At 49.0% G+C, this 24,736-nt stretch overlaps 1 protein-coding gene and 1 long non-coding RNA gene across 10 annotated transcripts; one reads left to right on the top strand and one right to left on the bottom strand.

The window, feature by feature from the left end:
* Positions 1 to 6,085, bottom strand: LOC115066965. Its single transcript, XR_003846405.1, has 3 exons — positions 5,956 to 6,085; positions 5,185 to 5,275; positions 1 to 123 (listed from the first exon to the last, which is right to left on the bottom strand). It is a non-coding gene; the product is annotated as an uncharacterized LOC115066965 (long non-coding RNA).
* Lgals8 (galectin 8) lies at positions 6,004 to 24,192 on the top strand. Of its 9 annotated transcripts, XM_017802218.2 has the most exons (12): positions 6,004 to 6,204; positions 6,463 to 6,619; positions 7,814 to 7,954; positions 12,542 to 12,630; positions 13,532 to 13,742; positions 15,493 to 15,612; positions 16,753 to 16,809; positions 18,760 to 18,786; positions 18,909 to 19,019; positions 19,449 to 19,537; positions 21,003 to 21,168; positions 22,706 to 24,192. In XM_017802218.2, the coding sequence occupies exons 3-12, from the start codon at positions 7,913 to 7,915 to the stop codon at positions 22,853 to 22,855; spliced, it is 1,062 nt and encodes a 353-aa protein (XP_017657707.1). In that variant the 5' UTR covers positions 6,004 to 6,204; positions 6,463 to 6,619; positions 7,814 to 7,912; the 3' UTR covers positions 22,856 to 24,192. The 9 variants fall into 9 exon arrangements, with proteins under 9 accessions (XP_017657707.1, XP_017657704.1, XP_029409936.1 ...); XM_017802215.2 differs by lacking the exon at positions 18,909 to 19,019 and having other exon boundaries at positions 6,463 to 6,513; positions 16,753 to 16,794; XM_029554076.1 differs by lacking the exon at positions 18,909 to 19,019 and having other exon boundaries at positions 6,463 to 6,561; positions 16,753 to 16,794.
* Positions 24,193 to 24,736: the final 544 nt, after the last annotated feature.

The raw sequence follows: 24,736 nt of genomic DNA, 5'->3' as shown, positions 1-24,736 counted from the left end.
AAGAGTGTAAGATGCGCATACAATAAACTGCTGCAGAAGGATCCTGACTTGTCCTCCCGCGTCGTTCTTGCCGGCTAGACGGAAAGTGGTCGGGGACAGGGAACCAAGTTCTTATTCTAAAACCTCCAAGGAGAGAAAAAGAATATAAGTAATGACCATCTAGATTTATCTAGATGCTAAATTCATGTAATCAAAAGCTGGTATGGGAAACAGGCCTGGAGGAGTAGCTCAGTGGGTAGAGTGTTGGCCTAGCACATATGAAGCCCCAGGTTCGATCCTCAGCACCACATGAATCATGCATGATGTTGTCTGCCTATAATCTCAGCACTTGGAAGGTGGAGGCAGGAGGATCAGAAATTCAAGATCATGCTCAGCTATACAGCATCAGGGTCAGCCTGGCTACAGGAGACTCTGTCTCAAAAAAAAAAAAAAATCGGATGAGCATGTTGTAATAGATGAATCAGGATCAGTGTAGCAACACCTTAAAACACTGTTCAGTTTTGATTCAGAGACACTTTGTACCTCCTGATGGAGAGGCAACTTGAAGTACTATTTCCAGTGAACTCCATGCAAAGAGCACTGAGAATGCTGAGTCTCAGTGAAGCTAAGTGCAAGAGCTGGGTCTGAAGTTTTTGTGCATTTGCCAGTGGTGAGCAGGAAGTGGGTGAGGTCATCACAGAGAAAACGCCACATTTGGGATGCAGAGCTGGATAGCGAGCATGTGGGAGTCCACACATGACAGGTTGTAAAGATGTTTATGTGCATGAGTGGACTGCCTGCATGTATGAGTACACTCGGGTCCTGCAATGCCCACGGAGGTCAGAAGAGGATGTCAAATTTCCCTGGAACTGGAGTTACAGATGGTTGTTAGCCACCATGTGGGTGCTGGCAATCAAACCGCCCTCTGCAAAAGCAGCCAGTGCTCTTAACTGCTGAGCTTATCTCTACAGCCCTGAAAACAATTGTTTTTTTTTTTTTTTTTTGGTCTTTTTGAGACAGGGTCTCCTTGTAGCCTCTGCTGGCCTGGAACTTGCTGTGTAGACCAGGCTGGCCTCAAATCACAGAGATTGCCTGCCTTTGCCTCCCAAGTGCTGGGATTAATGGCATGTGCCACCACGCCCCAAGAAAATAATAAACCTTATAAAATAAAAATGGCTGGAGAGATGTTCAGCAGTTAAGAACACTGATTGTTCTTGCAGAAGACCCAGATTCGAATCCCAGCACCCACATGGCAGCTAACAACTGTCCGTAACTCCAGTTCCAGGGGATCCGATGGCCTCTTCTGTCCTCTGCAGGCATTGCATGACACAGGTGCACTTACCTACGTGCAGGCAATACACTCATACACATAAAAAAAAGTAAATAAATAAAAAATATTTAAAAATAAAATAAAAAAGTGCTTGGAGTCAATAACCTTTTCTGTGTGTTTGAAAAATCACCTGGTTTCTCACCTGCTCCTGCCCACCACAGGTTCTCTGCTGGGGTCTGGATAGTCACTATAATGAGCTGGCTGTGGTGCTCAAGCTGGAAGAGGATCAGTTGGGCCAGAAGAGCTGGTTCACTATGAGAGCAGGCTGCTGAAGGAGGCCTTTTCACAGATCTCAGCAGCTTCGCAGGAACCAACACACACCTGACTGACTCCCACAAGGCTTGACGTTCCAGGAGAGTGAAGTCTTTGTTTACTCTTCTACCTCTAGTGGGCACGTCTTGAGTCTCTTTCTATATACCTAAATATACTGCTGTATAGAGAATATGTTTATAGTAATTTATAGAATCCTGTCGTCTCACCTTTACATTTATGTAATTTGATTTTTCCCACGTCAAATACTTCATCATTCTCTAGTACTAGTGTCTTCAACTGATTCAAGACAAAATTAAGAACAGGCGAGTATCTAGGCCTTTGATATGAACTAATTAACTCAATTCCTAAGATCTCTCCCATCACCAAGATTCCATTATTTTATGACAAAGCCAATTTAGAACCTTGCTTCTCACACCTGACAAGACTAAGCCTTGGGACATGATCCTGTAGAACATAAGAGGTAAGCCCTGTGACTCCAAACACAAGTGGCTGGAGGGGCCAGGGGAGGCTCAGTGCTCTAGGGGATGCTCCTGAGGTTTGAGGGGCATTGGGGCAAAGCAAAAGGAGCGAGGGCTAGGGAGACAGCTCTGTCAGGGAGTGCTTGCCACAAAAGGAGTGAGGGCTAGGGAGACAGCTCTGTCAGGGAGTGCTTGCCACAAAAGGAGTGAGGGCTAGGGAGACAGCTCTGTCAGGGAGTGCTTGCCACAAAAGGAGTGAGGGCTAGGGAGACAGCTCTGTCAGGGAGTGCTTGCCACATAAGCAGGAGGATCTGAGTTGGACCTCTAGTGCCAACATAAAAAAATTAGGCATGGTGGTGTATACTTGTAATCTCAAGTGCTGGGGAGGCAGAGATAAGGCATCCCTGGGGCATGCAGGCCAGTCTAGCCAACTTGGCAAGCTCTAGGTCCATGAGACACCCTGTCTCAAAAACACAAGGTGGAGTGTCTCCTGAGGAGATACCTGAGGTTGACCTCTGGCCTCCCGCACAAGACATACACACACACACACACACACACACACACACACACACACCAAAGAGCCTCTCCTGTAACCATCCTCTCTTATCATCAGTCTCTGGCCTCTGCCTGATTTACTGAGTACAGTCAGCCATGTATTGGAAGATGTTTCACATCTGGCTCTCAAGAGGAAAAGCCCTAAGTACGGGCAGAGGCCTACTCGCTTAGTGAAGAGTCCCGTCCTGGCCAAGGTATTTCCATGCTGGAAGAGCACAAATTGGCTCTCATGGCTGGTACGGGTGAACTGCAACCCTCACTGAAGTATCCTCAGATTTCAGGCCAAAACCGCTAGTGGTCTTCCAGCAGTTTAGTGTATGATGCACAGCACTTTTTACTGAAAAAGCAAATCATTCGGAGTATTGTTTTGTTTCTTCAGTCAGTGTGACTGTGTTAGCAAATCACAGTGAAACGGCTCTTATTGTGGCTCAGGGTTAAAAAGTCTAAGAACTGCCACTGAAGCATCTTCTCTCTTTAAAATCAAAACCAAAGCTGAGCATGGAGGTGACACCTACCACCTTAGCTCAGAGGAATGAAGGACTGGGACTTCAAGCCAGCCTAGGCTACCCAGGTGACAGGATCTCAACACCGCCCATGAACAAGTTTAAGGATTTTATTTTAATTATGTGGCCACATGAGTTCAGATGCTCACAGGCCAGAAGAGGGCTTGAATCCCTGGGGCTGGAGTTACAGTCAATTATAGCTGGTGGACATGGGTGCTGGGAACCAGATTCGGCTCCTCTATAAGAGCAGCATAAGGGGATGGAGATATGGCTCAGTGGTTAAGAGCACTGTTCTCACAGAAGACCCAGGTTCGAATCCAAGCACCCACATGGCAGCTAACAACTGTCCATAACTCCATTTCCGGGGGATCTGACAGTCTCTTCTGTCCTCCTCGGGCCTTGTACGACACGGGTGCACTTACCTACATGCATGCAATACAATCCAACACATAAAATTAAAATAATAAGTAAAATATGGGCCAGATGTGGTGGCACACGCCTTTAATCCCAGCACTCAGGAGGCAGAGGCAGGCCAGCCTGGTCTCCAGCAAATCCAGGCCAGCTGAGGCTACACTGAGACCCTGTCTCAAAAAGACAAAAAAAGAAAAAAAAAAAAAAAAAAAAAAAAAAAAAATTGAAAAAAAAAAAAAAAGAGCGAGCAGCACAAACTCGTAACCACTGAGCCATCTCTCCAGCCCCAATGAAAATCTTTCTTTACTGTACCCGGTCCCTTAGCTATGGTTTCTCTTTTCTTCCCACCAAAGTTTCTTGAAATATTCACGGTCCCTATTTCTACTACTTTTCACTTCACATTTCTTCACTCACTTCTAAGTCAGTCACAGCAACTTCTGTGTGGCTAAATTCCACTGGTCCTGCCCACGCTCTCTGACCTCTCCGGGCGCCTGGCGCACATGGAACCGGACTCTGGTTCCTGTCCGCATTCTCGGCGAGGCGGCCCCTTCTCTCTTTTTTCCTGGACTGCCCTTCTGTTCCAGGTCTTCTCCATCTGTCTGCTCTCTTGGGTGGCCTCATCCCATCTCATGACCCTGTATCACCTTCTCCTCGATGCTTCAGCACGCTGGTGACCTGTGTCAGAACACACTGCAGTTCTCAGGAGCCCCAGGACTTCACACTATTCCCTTAGCTTGGAATGCATCCAGCACTGCGGTCAATTTATCTCAACTTTAACTTTGTAAAAAAGTAGTAGACCCAGGGAAAACTGAAGATACTCAACTCCTCTTTCACTTTACCAATAACTTAACATTCAACTTGATATTCAGGGATTTTTTCTTGCAAGACAATTCACTAGGCCTCTTGGAATGTGTAGGGAAATTCCCTTTCACAACTTACAGTCCAGTATATAGCTAAAAACACACAACACGGAGACCAACTAACTACAGCTCTCAGGCAGTGCACATCAAGGGCCAAATCCAATTAATTAAGTTGAATATTGAGAAGTGAATCAAACTTAGAAAATAGACAAGAGAAAAGGAGGAAGTAGCAGTGACTTAGAACACGAGTTTGTGGGAAGGGGCTTGTAGTGGACTCAATGGTTTTCAAAAAAAAATTTAATTCATGAGTGTTTTGCCTGCATGTATGTAAATGCATCACCTGCATGCTATGCCTGTGGAGGCCAGAATCGGGTATTGGATGCCCTGGAACTGGAGTTACAGATGGTTTTTAGCTGCCATGTGGGTGCTGGGAATCGAACTCAGGTCCTCTGCAAGAGCAGCCAGTGCTCTTAACTCCTGAGCCATCTTTCTAGCCCCTGGATTCACATTTTTTAAAACACCAGGTAGGAAAAAGCTAAGTGGCTTTTTCTCAAACATGTCTTTGAAAAACAAATGTGGGAAAAGGCCAAGTAGAGAAAACAATTTTGAAGTCATTAATCTATCAGTCCCAAGCAGCTCCAAGTACCCAACTTGACTTTCAGTTGTTCTGCTGTCCAGGGAGCTAACAGGCCAAGCTATCACACAGTGCAGGCCCCTAACTTCGAAGTTGGGTATTTACTGAGCATCTGCTTGCTCAGATTTGACCGCCGTACTGCCCAAACTGTTTTAGAAACCCCCTGAACTGAATAACTGACCTGTCACCCACAGGCTGGCACATGCAGACACTGATGACAGGATGGGGGCTCTGGCTGGAGCTAGTCTTGCAGATTTCCTCCATACTAAGGCCTGGACAAGCAAAAAAGGAGAGGCTGGTAAGGGGAGGCTCGGGTAGGGAGCAGGCTGTGCAGCCACAGCCACCCATGACTACTGTTTTTCTTCATTTTTAATTTTTAGTGTGTGTGTGTGTGTGTGTGTGTGTGTGTGTGTGTGTGTGCTCAGGCACCTGCTTGTCTGTATGTGCACCATGTGTGCAGGTGTCCGTGGAGGTCAGATAAGGGTGCCGAACCCCTAGAGTTGCATGCTGTTGTGAGCCACCTGATACGGGTGCTGGGAACAGAACCAGGGTCCTTTGCAAGAGCAGCAAGTGCTCTTAGTCGTTGAGTCACCTCTCCAGCCCCAGGTTACTCTTTTTTTTTTGTCTTTTTGAGACAGGGTCTCCCGTAGCCCCAGCTCGCCTGGAACTCGCTATGTAGACCAGGCTGGCCTCAAAGGCACAGAGATCTGTCTGCCTCTGCCTCCTGAGTGCTGGGACTAAAGGCGTGCGCCACTACGCCCAGTCCCCAGGTTCCTCTTTAAACGCACTTTCACCCCCTGGAGAATGACGTCTAGCCCAGGCTGGCCTGGAACTCCCAACCTCCAGGATGACTTTAAACTTCTGTTCTCAGGCCTCCAAGTCCCCAGGGCTGGGCTCCAGATGCAGCGCTGGGGATGCACCTAGGCCCTAGGTGCACGCCCCGCCCCCCTACCCGCTCCGCCTCCGCAGTCCTCCGCCCTCTCCCCGCCGGCGTAGCAGTCCGGAGGCTCCGAGTCAGTGCTGGGCCCCGGTCAGGACCCGTCCCGGAGCCCAGAGCTCACGCACTCGGACGCGAGGCCTCCAGCGCCGCCTGGACGCGCACCCGGAAATGACCGCGGACTGACCCGGCCCGCCGCCCGTAGCCGCAGGGTGCCCGGATAGCGTACAGCAGGGGACAAACCGTGGAGCGCCCAGAACACCGGTGAGTCCGCCACGCGGGGCCGGGGGCCGGGGTCGCGCCGCCGTCCCGGATGACAGTGCCAATGGAGGTCCCGGAGCCCGGGGGTGCGGGCCGGCCGGGGAGGGGCGCGTCCACCCGCTCTCCAGCGAAGATGGCCCCGGGACGATTGATGGACAGCTCCGTGGTTCTCGGACGCTGAGTCACTGAGTGCTGGCTCAGCACGGGGAAGCCAGGGCCGGGGTCTGCGGCGCCTCCTCTGCCACCGCTGCTTGTTGCTAGATCGCGGACGGAGCTCGGGACCAAGGGGAGTCGCTGCCAGGGCTACTTCAGGTGTGCATGTGGCCATGTCAACCGTCTCCGGCCTGGGGCCTGACTGACGTGAGCACCGAGGGCCCAGATTAGGGTGGTCGGAGGAGGCAGCGGCAGGCGCATCTCTGTGAGTTCAAGGCCAGCCTGGTCTACATAGTGAGTTCCAGGACAGCTGGGGCTACAGGGAGACCCTGTCTCAAAAATCAAAACAAGACTAGGGTGGTCGGGTTGGTAACCAGGACGGATGCATGTTTCTAGTACCCTAGAAAGTACCAGATTGTGTCGGTGTTTGTAGACTAGCCCAGCGGAACTGCGGGAAGCTCTGGTTTCGTTTCCGGTTCAGTTCTGCCTAGAAGTAGTGAATGAGTCACTCGGGAGCACTTTGATCCCAAATCACTGCCCCCCTCCCCCCCCACAAATGGAGCCTGTGCTCGAGGACCAAAGAATCCCTCTCCCACACTAGTCCACGTTTAAACCCTGTGTTACCGCGTCCCAGAGCAGACCAAGCACCAGAATTCTCCTGGTTCCAACAGGAAGAGTTAAAGGAATATTTTGACGGCTGGAATGTTCGATTAGAATTTACCTCTATTTTAGTTTAGGGGTTTTTGGTGGTGGTGGTGGGAGGGACTGAACCCAGAACCTTGAGCTGTTAGACCGGCCATCTACCTGGAGCACACCTCTTTTGGTGTTGGGGATTGAAACATGGCTTCAGGAATTTCACTGATTTCCGAGCTCCTCTTTTAGTTAACCTTGAGTTTGCTTTTACAATACTGGGGGTGGAATCCAGAGCCTCAGGCACTTGAGACAAGGTCTCTACTACTAAGCTGCACCCCTGGCCCTTTAATTTTTAAATTTTGAGATAGGCTCTTGCTAACTTGCCCAGGCTAGCCTGCATCTTATGATTCTCCTGCCTCAGCCTCACAAGTGGTTATGATCACAGAAGAGTGTCACCATTACTCAAATTTTAGTATTTTTAAAAGTAAACTCTGTGTTGGAAAATTTCTGCTTAAAATACTTTCTGCAGCTGGGCGTGGAGTGGCACACCCTTTAATCCCAGCTCGAGGCAGAGGCTGATCATAGTGAATTCAAGGCCAGCCTGGTCTACATAGTGAGTTTCAGGCCAGCCAAAGCTACAAGGAAACCCTGTCTCAAAAAGACCAAAAAAAACAAAAAAACAAAAAAACCCTCAAAGAATGTTGGGAAGGTCTTTGGACTATCATTCTGTTATTTGGTAACTATCAGTGAAATAATTTACATGTAAAAGATATGAGGAAAATCATGCATGGCTGTTTTTCTTTCGTTGTACTTTGTTTTTACACAGGACAAGTTTTGGATTTGGCCCGTCTTTTAATGAAACGGGGGTAAAACCTTCTATACACACAGACTCCAATCAACATCAATAATAACTTGGAAAAGAACAATGTTGTCCTTAAACAACCTGCAAAATGTCATCTATAACCCGGTAACTGATTCTTACCAAATCGCTTTTCCCCTGTAGTAGGATGGAGAGCAAGTACATCACATCATAATTCTCCATTGATGGCTAGGGCATGAGTAGCATTCAGTTAACATCTGTAACGTGCCTACGGTGTGGGACTGTGATGGTGCTGGCCAAAAGAGGGATGTGGTTCTTGTTCTCTGTGGGAGGGAGGACTCATGTGACCACACATGGCAGTAAGAACTGTGGTACACAGAATATGAGATTACATGGAGGGAACCAGCTGGGGCGGGGGGTGGGGGGGCTCAGCAGTGAGGCTCAGACCACAAAAGCATATTTTTTTCTTATCTACACAGTTTTTTCTTCTTCCTTATTTTTATAATTTTTATTTTATGCATATGAGTGTTTTGCCTGCATGTAAGTGTACCATCTGCATGCAATGCCCTTAGAGGCCAGAAGAGGACGTCGAATCCCTATTCAACGCCTCTATTTTTTATTAACTTTGTGTGCATATATGTCCCTGTGTGTGTATGTACATGCCACAATGCCATTACACACATGTGGAGGTCAGGGGACAACTCGGGGGGTCAGTTTTCTTCCACCATGTGGGTCCTGGGGATTAAACTCAGGTCCTCATTCTTGGTGGCTTTACCTGCTGAGCGTCTTGCTCTGGCCCTCTTTTTTTTTTTTTTTTTTTTTTGAGATGGTCTCCCTCTAACCCCAGCTGGAACGCATTACACAGAACAACTCAGAGATCTGCCTGTCTGCCTTTGCCTTCGGAGTGCTGGGATTAAGACGTAAACTACCAAGCTGCCTGGCTGTAGTCTCAAAATGAGAACTGTCCATAAGTTAGTGTGTCAGCCTTCTTCTCCACTTTTCCAATACTGCTTGGCACTCGAGTAGGGAAAGTGTCAGGAGCCCCAGGTGAGAGGGGCTTGAGGAGCGCCCTGTCACTGCGGTGTAGGTGCTGTGAGGAACCAGAGTGACTGTCCACTGGGGAATGCAGTAAACATCCTGCTCCTTCTGCAGACATGGGAAGAACACTGTTCAGTTTTCTGTGCTGGCAAGAATCTTTAGAGATGCCTGTTTTCATCTTACTTGAGGCTCTAGTGGGAACAGAGGGCTGAGGTAGATCAGCTGCTTGTGGTCACCCCTAGGAGACTCCTAGGCAAGGGAGATGGCAGGTCACTGAAGTAAGGTGGAGAGGGAGAGATGAGAGTTAAGTACATCATAGCTGTAATTTCCCCCTAACTTCCAGGGTCATTGGGAAAGAGTGGGGTTTAACCACCGTGTGAAAGAATTCATAGCTTACTGTGACAACGGATTCAAAAGGGAAGACTTACAGAATTTGGCGTCAGTGAAGACACTGAACGATTTTGTGCATGTTGTAGTGGAAAACATCTCAAGATTGTGGACTCCCTGCCAGGGATGACCAGTGGTGTCACCTGGACTGCAGCTGTTCATGGAGTGGAGGGCCAGGTTACATACACTGTGGTCTGGCTTGGAACACACAATAACCCTCCTGTCTCAGACTGTCAAGCGCTAGGATTGCAGATGTAAGCCACCATGTGGGCCCAGGTTATGCCTTTCCCCACAAAACCACACTATTTACATGTTGGTTGGAAACTGCCACACTATTTACATGTTGACTGGAAACTGCCGGCTGCACACACTGATTCTGGAGTGCGGATAATTGCCTGTGATACCTGGGGTTGGCACCCTCTGCTGGAGACCTGATGCAAAAATAAGTAGACATCTTTCCTGAGAAGACAGGGTCTAGAGACCAGCGCTGCTGAGGCCTGGAATGGCTGTATGCCGTCTGTAGTTCAGGATGGCATGTTCCCAAAGGATGTATTTGTGGCAAACAGCCTTTGCTTTGTATTTAGTTCCTGTATTTTATAGTCTGGCTCTCACAAGAGTAAAGAAAGTTAGAGGTTAGGGCAAAGCATGGTGGCACACCACCTTTAATTCCAGCAGCTGGGGGACCAAGGCCAGCCTGGTCTCTCCTGGTAGACATTCACAAGCGTCCATATTTCACTGAAGTTATTCCATATGTAAAAGATTTTGCCCCTCTAGTGACCAAAAGATCAAAAATAATAACAAAGACATTACAAATGACTGATACTTTAGGTTAATCAATTGTATTGTGGTTGTTTCATTTCACCAGGGCTCAGTTCAAAGTATTAGGACAACAGGGTCTTACATTCATAGCCTAGGCTGACCTTGAACTTACAGACCTCTCAGTGCTGGGATACAAGAGTGGCTCACCACACCTGGCGAGATATGATGTAGCGTGACATACAACTCACTCTCTCTCTGTGCCTCTCTCTCTCTCTGTACCTCTCTCTCTCTCTCTCTCTCTCTCTCTCTCTCTCTCTCTCTCTTTTCTCTGTGATTGCATTAAGAACTGCTACCTTTGCAATTTTACCTCATGAATGTTTTAGAATTCTTGGTCCAGGTTGGCATAAGCTCTGTCCATACTAACTCTTCTAGAAAGGATAAGGGAAATATAACTGGCCTTGACTTTTTTTCTTACTTGGCATATTTCTTTCATTAACTCATGTTCACAGAATTCTAAGAATTAAAAAAGCCAGTTTCACTTTCCTTTCCATTCAGATGGAGTAATTTGGAAGGCGTGTTCTTCATTTTATACCAGACGTGCTGTCCGTGGAATCTGTTTGGTGGTAGCTCATTGTCCTCCTATAGATTTTGTGATAGTTCTTTTTGGAACTCTTGGTTTGGCTTGGTTTTGATGAAAGTGTGTGGGGGGGTTCCTCACTTTGTAGCCCAGGCTGCTCCCCCGACAACAGTCATTTTTGCCTCAGCTTCGAGCCACCATATGTGGCCTGTGGTGCTCTTAAGATGTTATTGATTGTTAACAGGCTAAGAGGTTATTTGGAAATGAAATGGGCCTGGTTATTTGTCCTAATTAATCAATCATTCATCAACCTTAGTACTGGCTGGAATTGAAGGATGGATCTGTCCTCTGAGGAGTCCTTTTCTCTCTTCACCCCTGCACGTTCCCCAAGGCCATGGCCTGCTTCACTGACTTACCATCACAGGCAGACAGTATCTAAGTGGCCATAGCCAAATGAAAACCCTGAGCACCAACTCTCCAGAGAGCTTCCACAGCAGAGAACACTCCACGGGGTTCCCTCGGTGGGGGGAGGGGGATCCAAGAACACCAGAACTTGTGCCAGGTTTGCCTGGACTCCGCCCTGTGTCTCTTCCTCCTTGGGCTGCTCCCTGTCCATCCCCTGCAATAACTCAATAGCGAGGAGCACAGCCCTGTGCTGGTGAGCCAGCGAGGCAGGCTATTGTCCCCAGGGTCCCCGGCTCATAGAAAGGAAGCAGGCACTGAGGTCGGCGTCCTGTCAGATAGGTAGCATATGTGTGGGTGCTATCCTGTTGCTGAGGGTGGTGAGTGTCCTCTGGAAACTCAGGTGTAGGCCCAAGCAGAGCCTTTCAAGCAACTTCTTCAAGGGCAGCAGTCAGACCTCCACCTTTGTGCCCACCTCCCAGTCCTTGATTTTTTGTGTATTTAATATAGAATGTCCCACACTGTTTTATTCATCTATATACCCACTTCCCAAATGGCACCCTCCCCCACTGAAGCCCATATACTCTGTCATCCCTGTTACTGTCCACTGTGTTGTCAGTGCCCCCAGCCGTTCCCCAGTGCTTGTCTAGCCGCTGAGTCTACTCAGCCTATCTAGAGGTCTTTGTTTTAGGAGGATCAGCTGTTCCTCATCTAGCAGCAATCAGATGTCAATATTCCTTTAGATAAGATTGGGGTCTGCTGTTCATTTTCCCAGTTCTATGCTGGGTTACTATCTGGGAGTCTCTTGGGCCACCCTGGCCAACAACTCAAAGGAAAGTATCTCCTGTCTGCCATTGTTTCTTGTTATGTAGCCTTTAGCTATACATATGGACTCTTAAAAAATTATATTGACCCCTTTAATCTTTGGTTATACTTTCCTTTTGGGTATTTAAGACCATACAGTTGGCCCAGATAAACCGATTTATCTTTACTCTTTGAATATCTGTTCCTCAGGGGTCACATGGGCTTGGGAGGAGCCCCTGGCTCCTTTCTTTTACCAGTTCCATCTATGTGAAGATAAGTCAAAGGTCCTGCTCAACTGTGGCTTAATTTAATTTTTTAAAAGCTAATTTATGTGTATAAGTGTTTTGCTTACATACAAGCACGCGTGTGTATGCAGTGCCTGCAGAAGCCAGAAGAGGGCGTCAGATCCCCTGGAACTGAAGATACAGGTGGTTGTCAGCTGCCATGTGGCTGCCGGAAACTGAACCCAGGTCTTTTTCGAAAGTAGCCACTGCTCTTAACTGCTGAGCCTTCTCTCCTGCCTTCATTCACATTTTCTTAATCTACTCTGGTGTCTTTATTAATCATCTCTATTCTGTTTTTTAAATAGGAATAGTGAGTTGGGTGTGGTGGTGAACACCTATAATCAGGACTTGGGAGGCAAGAGGACCAGTAGTTGAATCACTCTCCACTACATGACCTTTCTCTACAGTCATGGAGTTTGGTTGGATTGCCCTGGCCCTAATTTTGGTTGTGCAAACACCCGTCTGTGACATTTCTGTTTTTAGACCATCCCCTATGTCGGCACCATCTCTGAGCAGTTGAAGCCTGGGTCTTTGATTGTCATCCGTGGACATATCCCTAACGATGTGGACAGGTAAGCTCTCTGTGTCAGGTGGAAGAACATGGGCCAACTGCTTCTTTGTTGAGAGGCCATTCTGATCCTCCAGGGCTGTCCCAGTGGCCCTGCCAAGGTGCTGGGGAGGTGGGAGGGAGGGAGGATTGGGACTGGTTACTGAACTTGCTTATTTCTGTAAGTCTGACTTCCATATAAAGAATGAGATACAGATAGAAAAGGGAATTGTCGTTGGATCACAGAGCACGTCTTGGTGTAGCCTAACATTCTCACAGCATCTCTAAGACCGTCTCTGGTGGAAGATGGCCCCACAGACACGCCTGGAGGTGTGTGTCCTAGGTGGAGCCAAGTGCAGTCAAGTTGACAATGAAGGCTGACCATCACAGTCCTGTCAGGGATCAGCTCTAAGTTGCTGATATCACTGGTTTAAATAAGATACGGAAAATTATCTCACAGAGACCCTTGAGCTTTACAGTCAGTTCCATTCACGACTTCCAGCTTTTGCACCCCCGGAGGGAGGCCTGCTGCTCAGAACCTTCAGTAGCTAGAAATCCAGCCTCAGTTCTGTGCTTTGAGAGGCTAGGGGGGCGGGGGGGTGCGAAGAGCAGGTACTGCTGCTTTGACAGGTTCCAGGAGTCTCCCTGGCACTTGCCCGTGTTCATTAGCAGAGTTGCAGCTACAGGCAGGCCCAGTCACCAAGACAGTCAGGGGTGGGGTGGGTGTGTCTGTGTCCATTTGACATAGCTCAGGCTGGGGCTCCACTACTAAGGAAGGGGGAAGGGAGGCTGAGGCAGTCTGCCCTAGAGGCCCAGCGGGTGAGAAGGGATCCGATGTCTCTTCCCTGAGGGGTACAGCGTCCTGCTGGGCTTTCCCTGTGGCTGACCTTCGCAGGCTCACAGAGCTCTGTTCTGGCCTTGCCCAGATTCCAGGTGGACTTGCAGCATGGCAACAGCCTGAAGCCTCGGGCCGACGTGGCCTTCCACTTCAACCCTCGCTTCAAAAGATCCAACTGCATCGTCTGCAACACGCTGACGAATGAGAAATGGGGCTGGGAGGAGATCACCTATGACATGCCCTTCAGAAAAGAGAAGTCCTTTGAGATTGTGATCATGGTGCTGAAGAACAAGTTCCAGGTGGGCACCTCATGAGCCAGGGCGGGCATAGGAGCCCTCACGTGTGAGAGCTTGGCATGGCCCCTCCGTGGAGGTCTCAGACCCTTGGCCACCTGGAAATGTGGGTTCAGCACAGCTCTGTCCTCTTAGGTCATGTTCCCGCTGGCAGGCTAAGTTCTTTTTCGCTTCACTTGTTTCTGGGATTGAACCCAGGGCCTCATGAATGCTAGGCAAGTGCTGTGTCACTGTGCTCCTTCCCAGCCCACAGGCTAAGTTCTGAATCGACGCAGCATCACGTCAACTTTAGGAGAGTGGATTAGAAGAACCACCGTCTACAGTGTAGGAAAATCTGCATCGTCGGTCAGTCAGTTGGGGAGGCAGGGTGCACCTCAAAGTCTCCCGTACAATCTCACACACTGTAGGGTTCTGGGGGTGTTGTGGAATACAGCCACTGACCTGGGATGTTTCATCCCTTGAGGGTACATGAGGTGGAGTTTGGCCCCAGTGCCCTCTGCCAGCCTTCAGGCCCACATCGTCTCTGTGGACTAGGGATCCTGCAGCTCCAGTGGGCACATGCACATCTTGGTCCAGGTCTTTCCATCCTGTGGGGCACTGTGGGACACTGTCCTCTGAGCCTCCTACCGTCACCTTGCCATCCTCTGCCCTTCAGAGTGGTCCGTACAGCTGGCCCTGTCCTGCTGGGCCGGGCTTGTTGTATGCAGGGTTTTCTTAATTTTGGTCTTTTTGAGACAGGGCCTCCCTGTAGCCTAGAACTTGCTATGTAGACCAGGCTGGCCTTGAACTCACAGAGATCCGCCTGCCACTGCCTCCCAAGAGCTAGGACTAAAGGTATATGCCACCATGCCCGGCTTGTATGTGGGGTTTTCAAAAGCTCCTTCAGAGTTCCTCCATGTGCTTCTCTTTCCCTCCTGGACTCCAACACCCAGCTAGCATTTGGAGGAGGGAGAAGACGTGTGGTGCCTCTGCCCCGTGTCCAGCACTGTGCTGAGGACCCACACATGCACCTTTTTATCCTCCCTCATGTGATGAAGTGTGAGGCCTTCTCACTTAGATATAAAAAGCAGTCTTGAGCCAAGCGTGGTGGCACACACCTTTAATCCCAGCACTCAGGAGGCAGAGGCAGGTGGCTTTCTGTGATTTCAAGGCCAGCCTGGTCTGCATATCAAGTTCTGGGCCAGCTGGGGCTACAGGGGAATGCTGTCTCAAAAAGACCAAAAAGAGTAAGTAAATGAATAAATGAGCAGTCTCAGTAAGTCAGAAAGCTCACCATGCACATTCACTCAGTGCTCAAGGCCTACCTGTGTGCCTCCCATATAGGCAGGCTCTGTCAGAATATGGCCCTCGAGGAGTGGGGCATCAGGCAAGCGGGGCTAACCTGGTGTCTCACCCTGTAGGCCCTATGTGTGGCTCTTGGGGCCTTAAGCATGTCTGTATCTTGGGCACATACAGATATACACACGTGACACATTTCCAACTGTATGTGCTGTCTCTGGAGAGAGAATCCAGGTGCTTGATCAGATGAAGACCCAGAAAGTTAAAGCCACTGCTAGACAGTGTAAGCAGAAACCAGTGGGAAAGGAGACCAAGGGGACCATTCATTCGTTCTGTCATTCATTCATTCATTTTTGCGGTGCTGATGGTGAAACCTAGGGCCTCACATTAGGGAAGTGCTCCACACAGCAGCACCCCATCCCCAAAGGAAGCCTTAGACTTTGGGTGAGTTGACCCGTTGACCATGTCCTGTCTGCAGGTGGCGGTGAATGGAAAGCATACCCTACTGTATGCTCACAGGATTTGCCCTGAGAAGATAGACACGCTGGGCATTTATGGCAAAGTGAATATCCACTCGGTTGGGTTCAGCTTCAGCGAGGTGAGTCGTTCCTTCCGTACACACCTGGAGGTCTTTTTGGACTGTGTTTTCTACATTCGGTCAGACCAAAGAGTTTTCTTATTTGCATCTTCCACTGAGATATAATAGAAATAGTTCTCTCCTTCACGTATTAGTGACTAGGTGTTGCTCACTGACCAGGGGTTTGTTGTCTGTCTCTCCACTTGACATATTGAGGCAGGGCCTCTCACTTGAACCTAGAGCTCTCCAAGTTAGCTAGTCTAGGTAGCCAGCTTGCCCTAGGGATCCCATCATGTGCAGGGATTACAGATCTGGACTAGTCCAGCAAAGGGAGAACTCTGAGCTGGCCAGTATGTACATGGAAGAACTTGCATCATTCTATATGCCAGTTTTCTGCAGTGAGACGGCTGGGGATTTGGTATTTGGTTTCTTGGACACTGCTAGCTTATCCTGAAGATGTGTTTACTCTCAACAGCTGTGTCCAGCTGTTCACATTCTTGTTAATGTTAGAGCCTGTTCCAAGCTCTCCAGGGTGGGAGACACATGTTAACTGCATTTTTGGATCATAATTTTCAATAACTACTCGTTTTCAGTATCATTGATTTTAAAATATTTTTTATTTTGTGTCCAAGAGTTTTTTGCCTGCATGTATATAGCTGTACCATGTGTATGCAGTGCCCACGGACTCTGGAATGCCTGGAACTGGAGTTACAGATGGCTGTTACCTACATTACCATGTGGGTGCTAGAAAATGAACCTGGGTTTCTGGAAGAGCAGCAAATGCTTTTTGGGTTTTGTTTTGTTTTGTTTTGTTGAGACAGGGTCTCACTACATAGCCCTGACTGGCCTGGACTCACTATTTAGACCAGGCTAGCCTGGAACTCTTGAGAGAGCTGTCTGCCTTTGCCTCCCAAATACTGGGATTAAAGGTGTGTGCCATCACGCCTGGCAGAATTAGTTTTTATGTTTAGTGATGTGTGTGTGTGTGTGTGTGTGTGTGTGTGCACACGCACACGAGTGTAGGTGCAGTGAGGCCAGAAGAGGTTATCAGATCCCTGGAGCACCTTCTCAGCTACTGCCTTCTCAATTTTTGGTTATGTTAGTGTTTGTTAAAGTGTCCTGTTAGATGTTAAAAATTAATCTGTACTGTCTTTTCTGCAGGATTTACAGAGTCTCGAAATGCCTACTCTAAGACTGACACAGGTAAACAGAGGAAATGTAAATACTGCTTCTCTTTATGAACCAGCAGTTTAAAATGCCCTTGGTTGCCATCAGTAGAAGGAAGTTTGTTTTTATTAAGTTGTGATTTCTCTGCATGCATGTGCATTTGTGTGTTCACATGTGCAGGCACGTGTGCACATGTGGAAGCCGGGGGGTCACCTTGGCTTCAGTTGCTCCCCCTATTTTTATTACCATTCATTGTGGGTATGTGTTGTGTGTGTGCTTGTTTGTATGTATGTGGTGACCAGGAGTAGACACTGAGTGTCTTCCTTTCATGCTCCCCTTATAACCGAGGCAAGGTCTCTCATTTGAACCCAGATCTTGCCAACCTGGCTAACCTAGCCAGGCAGCTTTCCCCAGGGATCCCATTGTATGCTGGGATTACAGGCACAGGGTTTGGAGCAGGCCTCCGTGCCTGCCCGCATGTATGTGTGTGAACTCCAGCCCTCCTGCCTGCCAAGTGCTGTGACAGGGGCCATCTCCCTAACCCTTCTTTTTTTGAGACAGGGTCCCTCATTGAACCTGGAATTCACTGACTGGCCAGACTGGTTGTCCAGCAAGCCCCACGGATCCAGTTACCTCCACCTCCCCAGTAGTGGGTTACAGACGTGCTCCCTTGCCTGGCTCTTAGGTGGTGGTGCTGGGATCAACTCAGGTCCTCGTGCTGTGTGGCAAGCACTTCAGCCACCGAGCCATGTCCTCAGCCACTGAAATCATGTTTTAATGTGGGGTCAGGATAAAAGCGAGCATTTAAGAACCACAGTTCACTCTGGTCTTGGGCACTGTGTTTTTGCTAACATGGAACCTGTCAGTACAAATCACCACCACCTTCCTGTGACACGAAAAAAGCCCATTTAGTTTCTGTTGCTGTGATTAAACAGTACAACCAAAAGCAACCGGAGCAGGAAGGGTTAACCTCACCTCACTCACAGCTCCTAGCGGCAGTGTGTGCAGTGCGGCAGTGTGTGCGGCACTGAGAGACAGGGCAGGCTCTCAAGACAGGAGCTGAAGCAGTGACCAGGGAGGATGCTGCTCACTGCTGTGCTCCGTGGCTCATGGTTGGCTGCCTTTCCGGTCCACCTGCCTAGGGATGGCACCACCCACGGTGTGCTGGGCATTCCCACGGCAATGAGCAATCTAGAAAATGCCTCACAGACATGTCTACAGGCCAACTGGAGGTGATTCTTCAGCTGAGGCTCCCTCTTCTCAGGAATGTCAAGTTGACCCAAGATTGGCCAGCACAGCACCCTGTCACTGACTTGTTGGGTGGTGCTGTCCTAAAGCATTTGTAAATACTGCACATCAGTAAATGTGCTGAATGCTACCACCTTCTGGGAGTAAGAGCAGTTTTCAAATTGCCCCTTGCTGTTCTTGATGGAGAAAGCAGGGACTTACCTCTTTGCACATCCAGGCCTACAGGTGGAATGTCATCTCAGTATTTGCAGAGTTCTTGGGAAGGATAGGTAAGATGTGCTTGATTTGTAATCCTTTCAACAACTACTAATTTATGGAGGATAAAGCATTCAGATGAACAGGGATACCACACTCTGTCCAACTATGTTGCCCTTCACAGCTCCATGGCCCTGTCACAAAGCTGTACCTGTGTCATGCCCAGGCAGAGAGGGCACTGACTCAGCCCTTGCTCTGGCTCATCCTGGCCCAGTGCCTGTAGCTGCATCAGGCTGCTCATTTGAAAACATGTTCTTGATTTTTGGGGCTGGAGAAATGGCTAAGCAGTTAAGATTACTGGCTGCTCTTGCAGAGGACCCACGTTCGATTCCCAGCACCCACATGGCAGCTAACAGCCGTCTGTAATTCCAGTTCCGGGGGTCTGACACCCTCTTCTGACCTCTGTGGGCATTGCATGACATGGGTGCACTTACATACTTGTAGGCAGTACATGCATAAAATAAAAAGTAGTAAGTTCTCTTCTTTGTCCCTCACCAGGTACAGAAATCTGGCCTGTCACAGTTGGTGAGTGCTTTCTGCCTTGTTAGTCCACATGGAGTGTTCTGTACATGGCTCAGAAATGAACAGCTGGACCTTGAAGGCAGCCCCCTTTTCTCCATGCCTCACTGTAGAACTGTTTCCTGCAGCCTAGTGATAGAGAAGACCTTTCTAAAACTGTACCCAGAACTTTCTACATCAAGAGCAGAGACTCAGCTGTCAATCACACCAAAATCCTACCTCCCAGCTGTTTGTCTAAGGTTTGAAGAGCTGACAGTTTAACTCTGTATAAGTTAGTGCTACATATAATGTCCACTCCAAGCAGAAGTCCAATGCAGCCTCACCTGTGCTGTCCCAGCACAGACACGAGTCCCCAGGTATATGTCTGAGCCCCTCGTGGGTAGCTGCTCCCATTTAGACGGAATGCTTAGGCCCCAAGCACTGATGACTCCGCTGACACATTACATACAGAAGCACAGGTGCTATTTGGGTCGTATCCCCATTTTGTGGGGTAAAAACATAATCTGAGTGTGTGCTGAGCCAGGCAGTGCCATCCAGGGGACCCAGCAGGGACAAAGCAAAGGTCTGCCCTCCTGGGATTTCAGTCTTAGCCCTTCCTCCATGTAGTTAGGAATTTCCTACAAGTGGCTGTCTGCAGCTGCCTAGTTCTGACTGTGGTCTCTTTTCAGAGCCTGCCATATGAAGCAAGATTGAACTCCGCCATGGGCCCAGGACGAACTGTCGTCATTAAAGGAGAAGTGAATACAAACGCCAAAAGGTTGGACTTACTGCTTCCCCAGGGCCAGAGTGAGCAGTCACCAGGGTGCCTGTGTGCCTTGCCCCTCATTGTGGGCTTGGGGGCTCCTGAAAGGGGGGATGTGACACTGCCAGGGCAGACTGCTGGTAGAGCCGAGACTGAGGGCAGGATTCTGACCAGAGGTGACCTTCCTCTCATGCCCGATACAGCCCTTGTTACCAAACTTCTGCAGCTAAAGACATCATAGCCACTGTCCTCAAGCCAACTGAAACAGCCAAATTATTAAAAAGCAGAAAATTTAATTGTTTCCACATTGGGAGGAAGGACAGAGATCCAGTGACCCTCTGAGGTCCATCTTCAGGATCCTGAAGTGGGATTAAAGTTTAAATAGAGGGCCAGAGCTATGCACATCAAAGCAGCCTGTCAAGGTGTGGTCCTGCCCACCACTGACCATCTTTATCTGGGTTTCAATCTCATCCTATAAGGTGGCTGGCAAGTTCCCCCTGTGGCTAGTGCCTTTTCCCTCTCCTAGCAGGACCATTTCTTGTGGTCTGTTGTTTGAGTGGTCCGACAGATTGAGGGAACTTCATTTCTCCCAGGCCAGTTACACCAAGGAGGGGGAGAGGGGTGCTGTTACCTTGTGACATAGAACATTTCTGCCTTAAGAATCTTTCTCTGGAGGCTGGGGAGATGGCTTTGGGAGAGCTTGGATCAGCAGCACCTAAGTGAAAGCTGGCTGTAAGTAGCACAGGTCTGATAGCGCTGGGAGGTGCAGGCAGGAGGGTCTCAAGGGCTTGTGGGCCAGCCAGCCTCTCCAAGTTCAGGGAGAGACCCCATCTCAAAATAGAGGGGCTGGAGAGATGCTCAGCAGTTAAGAATGTACTGCTCTTGCAACGGGACCATATTTGATTTCCAGTACCCATGTTGGGCAGCTCACAACTGCCTGTAACTCCAGCTCTAGGGGAATCCAATGCCTCTGGCTTCTGTGGGTACACCTACACTCATGTGCACAAACACACCTGATTTTTTGAAATTCGATTGAGAGTGATATTGGAAGCCACTAATGTCAACCCATGGCTTCTATGTACTCACCACCCCATGCATTCACCGCATGCACTCACCCCCACATACGTGCACATGGGAATCTTTTTGACTATGTCCAAACTTTTGGAAAGCGTGAATGAGCTGTTTTCATACAAAGGACTAGATGGACGTAGGAGTGCCTGCGTGGGGTCCAAGCCCTGCAGCCCAGAGCTGCCATCAGGTCACAGCCTCCCAGCCTCACTTGTTGCTCAGCTACCCTCCTGCGGCGCGGATTGCTCTCAAGTTGCATGGGAGAATGCAGAGCTGGAAGTCCCCTCCCCTGTGCTGCCATGCGCATGCACATGCCCACGTTGCAGTTAGGACCGTAGTTCAAGGGTGAGTGTTAAAATCACATGGCTCTCCCCTCCTTGGTTAATAACATCTTGCTTTTTTCTCTTAAAAGCTTTAATGTTGACCTGGTGGCAGGAAAATCGAGGGATATCGCTCTGCACTTGAACCCACGCCTCAACACCAAGGCATTCGTGAGAAACTCCTTTCTTCAGCATGCCTGGGGGGCAGAGGAGAGAAGCATCACCGGCTTCCCGTTTAGTCCTGGCATGTACTTTGAGGTAAGGTTGTTTTCTGGAAATGGGACGGGAGAAAAGCTTCCAGGAACAGGGCCACTACCTAATCCATCCAAATCAAGTCTTACTTAGTATTTTGGGTGTTTGTTTACATGGGGGTTATAGTCAGGACACCCTCCTGCCTGCCACCGTACCTGCCTGTGTTCAGACTGGCAGGCAGGAGGGTGGTGTCCTATCTTCGTCAGCATCACCTGACATTTGCCATATTGAAAATAACTGTAGCCCACTGCTTAGTAAAAATTTTGGCTGGAACTATATGTAAGAAATGAAACCACATGCATACCTTTTTTTATATGCATATGGTTTATGCATGTATGTAGTGTGTGCACTTGTACATGCATGTGTGGGGGCCAGAGGCTGACATTAGGGAATCCTCCTGTCACTCTTATTTTTTGAAACAAGGTCTCATTGAGCCTGGAGTTCAACAGTTGGCTAGAGTAGCTGGCCAGTAAGCCTCTGGGGTCCTCCTGCTCATGCTTCCAAGCATTGACTGGGATTACAGGTGTGTCCCACCATACCCAGTCCTTTACCTGGGGGCTAGAGATCTGCAGGCCAGGTTCAGGCTTGCACAACAGTGTTTTATTCACTGAGCCACTTCCCCGCCCCACGATGTGCTTGTAAGTCACCTGGCTGGGATCCCTGAAATTGCTGCTTGTACTATCCATGCCTCTTTCCGAGAGCTGGTACTTTTTGTAGGTAGTCAAGCACTGCACATCAGACTTTAGGGGCCAAAAGGCATGTGCTGTTAATACTTGGCTTTTCCCAGATCCTTTCTGGGATGCTGCTGGATGGTGACATGTCCTTGGGATGTGGATGCTGGGTGGCTGCCTAAGCTTTCTAGCTAGCTTAGTGACTGACTGCCTCACGTGGTCTTAGAATCATTGGTTTAGTTAGATGCTTTACAATACTGTTTTGAGACAGGGTTTCCCTGTAGACCCAGCTGGTCTGACTCAAGAGATTCACTTACCTGCCTCTGTAGTGTTGGAATTCAAGGCACGTGCCGTCACGCCCAGCTCTTTACACTGTTTTAAACCCACATGCTCTGAATTATTGAAGCTCTCAGGGCCTGATCAAGCTGCTGGGATCTCATGAATGGACATGTCCAAGACCCTGGCATCTGAGGCAGGACAGTCAGGGTCCAAGTGGAGAGATCAACAGCTCTCCTCTGTTACTTCCCCAACATCACAAGGAGGAGTGGTTGTCTCATGCACACCAGGCATAGCACAGGGCGGGGGCGGCAGAGGGAGGATGTGAGCAACTCTGCAGTGGGCACCATCACACTTGGGGATTTGGATCTTCAGAGAAATCACTCAGAGGGGAAATCAGCAGTAGAAGGGAGCAGCGGGGGCAGCGGGGAGGAGGGTGGGGATGGGACTGGGCAGGGATGGACAGATACAACTTCCCCAGGCTCAAAGCAAGCCATATGTTTTTTGTTTTTCCTTTTGACCCTGCATTTTTACATAGAAATGAAATTTCAGACTCAGGGCAGCCAGTGACAACGCATCTCCTTCTGTCCTTTCAGATGATAATTTACTGTGATGTCAGAGAGTTCAAGGTTGCAGTGAATGGTGTGCACAGCCTGGAGTACAAGCACAGATTTAAAGAGCTAAGCAGTATTGACACACTGGCCGTTGATGGCGATATCCATTTGCTGGACATAAGGAGCTGGTAGCCACCATGACTGTCACAAACTCCCAATACAAACAGCTTATGTGATCCCAGCACATCACATGCATCTCGCTGTCACTACATTACTTATGTTGAGCTGAGCTCTCATAGCATCACGTCCTACCTGGTGTTCTCAGGCCATGCAGTGTGGCTACCTCTATCTTTGAGGGAGCAGACCCAGGGCATTTATAGCTTCCTGCCAGCAAGGCTCTGCACACTGGGCCGCCCCTTGTAAAACTACACTCAATTTTTACTAAGTGCCCATGGTAACACAGCAGCGTAGGGATGGAAGGCATACTTCTGTACATATTATCTGAGCTAGGCAGATAGTGCTGTGCCCAGGACCACTGTGCCCCTGTTCTCTGGAGCTCAGGCCTGTGGCCTCCCAGTGCAGGGTCTTCCTGCTGACATCGCATTAACTCATCTGGGGTCCTTCAGGGTTAAGGTCAGATACTACTACTGGATAGCAAACACTGTTTCCCCATGATCCTTTTTACAGTCAGCATTCTATCATATTCATAATTGAGGATCACATAAGCTTTAGCTTCCCAGCTACAGAATTTATAAAATAACATGCGGCAGAGAAACTGAGGCAAAAGCCTGAAGCAGGACAAGACCATCCTGCCGTGGGAATGGACTCTGCTCTTCAAACCCAAGGCCGGGGTGTGTGCACCTGTGGTAAGTGGGAAGCCAGATGGTGCAGTCTGCAAAGCCCTTTTGGGCAGCTGAGTGATCAAGACAAGACTTAGTAAATGTGTTAACTAGGCACTCCCAAAAGCTGAACCCACACAGACCAGTGAAGCAGGCACGTAGTGCAAAATGTTCTGTTCTCAGTGAGTCCGAAGAGGAGTCTGTCATCAGCAGGAAGATCAAAATGCGCCACAAGGGGTTAAAATCAAGCCTGTGTCAGCAAGGCAACTGCTGCGATCTGAGCTGCTGCTGGAAGAGTGGGCAGCAGCTCAGGGAGCGTCTTCACAGGTCAGGTCACCTCGTCATACCGACCACTGGACAGGACTCTGCCAGCGTGCAGAGTACCTTCATGGCAGATTTGGTTAGCTGTGTTACTCACATCCCGGAAACCAGAGCATTACCAAGTTTAGGTTTAGAAAATACCTACTGTAGTATCTGCTAGTCCTTCATTCTTTTCCTGTACTTTACTATGCGGATTCGTGCTGTACTTACGATGTGGGGGTATGGAACAGGGAAATCTACAGGAGATGAGCAGCTCTGCGATCTCCTCAGAGTTGTTTCTTCTTCATGAGGAGGGCATGGCTAGGACTAAGATGTTGGAGTCCAAAAGGCACTTGGGTAAAAATAAAAGTCCATCATACGCTTTCCTCACTTGTTTTGCATGAAACTATTAATACTGACTTTAAATTTTTTTTCATTTTGTGTGTGTGCATGTGCGTGTGTAAGCGTCCATGGAGGCTTGAGGCATCGGATCCCAGAACTAGGGTTACAGGCATCCTAACTGCCTGACACGGGTGCTGAGGTCTGAACTCGGGTCTCTGGGCAAGCAGTATGTGCTGTTAACCACTGAGCCTTACTCCTAACTGTAGAATGGCCTTCTGCTTGTCATAATTCTGCATTAATTTTTTATTAAGTTAGAATATTCTATGGGATAATGCCAGTGCTTCAGAGGCAGACTGGTTCAGTTCTGTTTGAGGACCCCCACTTTCCAGCCTCACCACAACACTAGACAACTTCAAAACTGTCACTGGCTTGTGGCCCCCTCCCTTCCTGTGTCATCAGTCAGATGTGGGCTATTTCCTCAGCAGCATACTGCCCCTCCTGGCCAAACTGCCCTCCTCTGCAGGCTCACATACAAGGCTGAGCTGCCAATCCAGTCAAAAAGAAAACCAGGGGCTGGAGAGATGGCTCAGTG

The sequence above is a fragment of the Nannospalax galili genome, unplaced genomic scaffold (genome assembly GCF_000622305.1).
Source record: "Nannospalax galili isolate Female #2095 unplaced genomic scaffold, S.galili_v1.0 scaffold1145, whole genome shotgun sequence".
In the NCBI taxonomy this organism is placed as follows: Eukaryota; Metazoa; Chordata; class Mammalia; order Rodentia; family Spalacidae; genus Nannospalax; species Nannospalax galili.
Note: the sequence above shows the minus strand (reverse complement) of the source record. Positions and strands in the feature narration are given on the sequence as shown.